Source organism: Gracilinanus agilis, unplaced genomic scaffold (assembly GCF_016433145.1).
Source record: "Gracilinanus agilis isolate LMUSP501 unplaced genomic scaffold, AgileGrace unplaced_scaffold55449, whole genome shotgun sequence".
Classification (NCBI taxonomy): Eukaryota; Metazoa; Chordata; class Mammalia; order Didelphimorphia; family Didelphidae; genus Gracilinanus; species Gracilinanus agilis.
The window spans coordinates 5,739-7,110 of NW_025390742.1; the positions used below are offsets into that span (position 1 = coordinate 5,739).

The 1,372-nt window shown below is 36.9% G+C and overlaps 1 protein-coding gene across 2 annotated transcripts; it reads right to left on the reverse strand.

Annotated features, from left to right (window-relative positions):
• Positions 1-465: 465 nt before the first annotated feature.
• LOC123256032 (acyl-protein thioesterase 1-like) lies at positions 466-1,284 on the reverse strand. Of its 2 annotated transcripts, XM_044684729.1 has the most exons (2): positions 919-1,284; positions 466-822 (listed from the first exon to the last, which is right to left on the reverse strand). In XM_044684729.1, exons 1-2 carry the CDS (start codon positions 1,282-1,284, stop codon positions 592-594), a joined length of 597 nt encoding a protein of 198 aa, XP_044540664.1. In that variant the 3' UTR covers positions 466-591. The 2 variants fall into 2 exon arrangements, with proteins under 2 accessions (XP_044540664.1, XP_044540663.1); XM_044684728.1 differs by having other exon boundaries at positions 466-1,284.
• Positions 1,285-1,372: the final 88 nt, after the last annotated feature.

Here is a 1,372-nt window from a genome sequence, read left to right on the forward strand (position 1 = left end):
GGCCATTAAGATGGAAGAGCACAATATTACTTACACATTGACACTTAAAATTATTATCCCATATTCTCAGGGATAATGTAATACCACCTCATTCCTATTATGGATTACACACACATATATATGAATACATATATAAAAATACAGAAGATGCATGGTGACAAAGCAATTTTAGAGCAAATCCTTATAAGTCACAGCACGCAAAAATTGATTATATTTTAACTGCTCATTTATACCTGAACAAATTTTCATTAAGCATACTAACACATTTTTTAATGATTTAATCAAAAAAGTCAGACTGCAGTGTTTTATCTTAGTATGCTGAATTACATTTGGAGAAAACCCAGCTGCCTCATTTATTATAACGCTTGTATACTTTATAACATATATCATACAAATATATGTATAGAAACTTGAAAGACCATAATTTTCCCAAGAAGAGACATTATTTCATCCATATCACTGGCATGTATTTGCAAATTGGTAGTAACACTGCTATAGTAGAATTAAAGTTTCAGGACTGGGCATGTGAAAAAGTTTATACTCGACTACAATGATGCTGGTGTACTTCTAAAGAAGGCCTCTAAAATGATGTCAATCAACTTGAGGTAGGACTTTATCAATGAAGTTCTTAACATCCAACATTTCCTGGTTACATGAACCGTGCATCATGCCTTCATAGGTACTGAAGCTTACATTACATGGATTTACCAATAATTTCAACTTTTCAACAGTGAGAGAACCAAACATATGGGGAACCAAAGGGTCAGAATCTCCATGACATTGAAGAATAGAAATATCTTTATTAACCCCACCAATGGGGCCCTGTGGAAATGAAGATCGAAGTGGAAGCCAACAGCTGAGAGCTATAACACCGGCCAATTTCTGCTGTGTTGTAAGAGCAGTATACAAAGACAAAGCTCCTCCCTGAGAAAATCCTCCCAAAATAATCCTATGAGATGGAATTCCATTCTTTACTTCTTGATCTATCAAAGCCTTAATATTTTCTGCCGCTTGTTTTATTCCCTGTTCATCCTCCTGTGAGTCAGGAGAGAGTCCAATAATATCAAACCAAGAAGGCATAGCCATTTTCATATTCAAGGTAACAGGCATAACCAGTGCATGAGGACAAATATATTTGACATGTGAACTTCTCATACCTGCAAAAGCTTCTGCCCAACCATGCCCCGTGTCTCCTAATCCATGAAGAAAAATAACCGCTGCAGTTGCCTTCCTAGCTGCAGGGACTATGGCAGGGAGCGGCGCTGACATGTTATTACCACACATACCCCCCCTATCTCTTTTAACCTTATCTATTTTTATTTTGGCTCTGTCAGAGATCATGATAGCCACCCCTGCCTTCTTTTTCTCATTT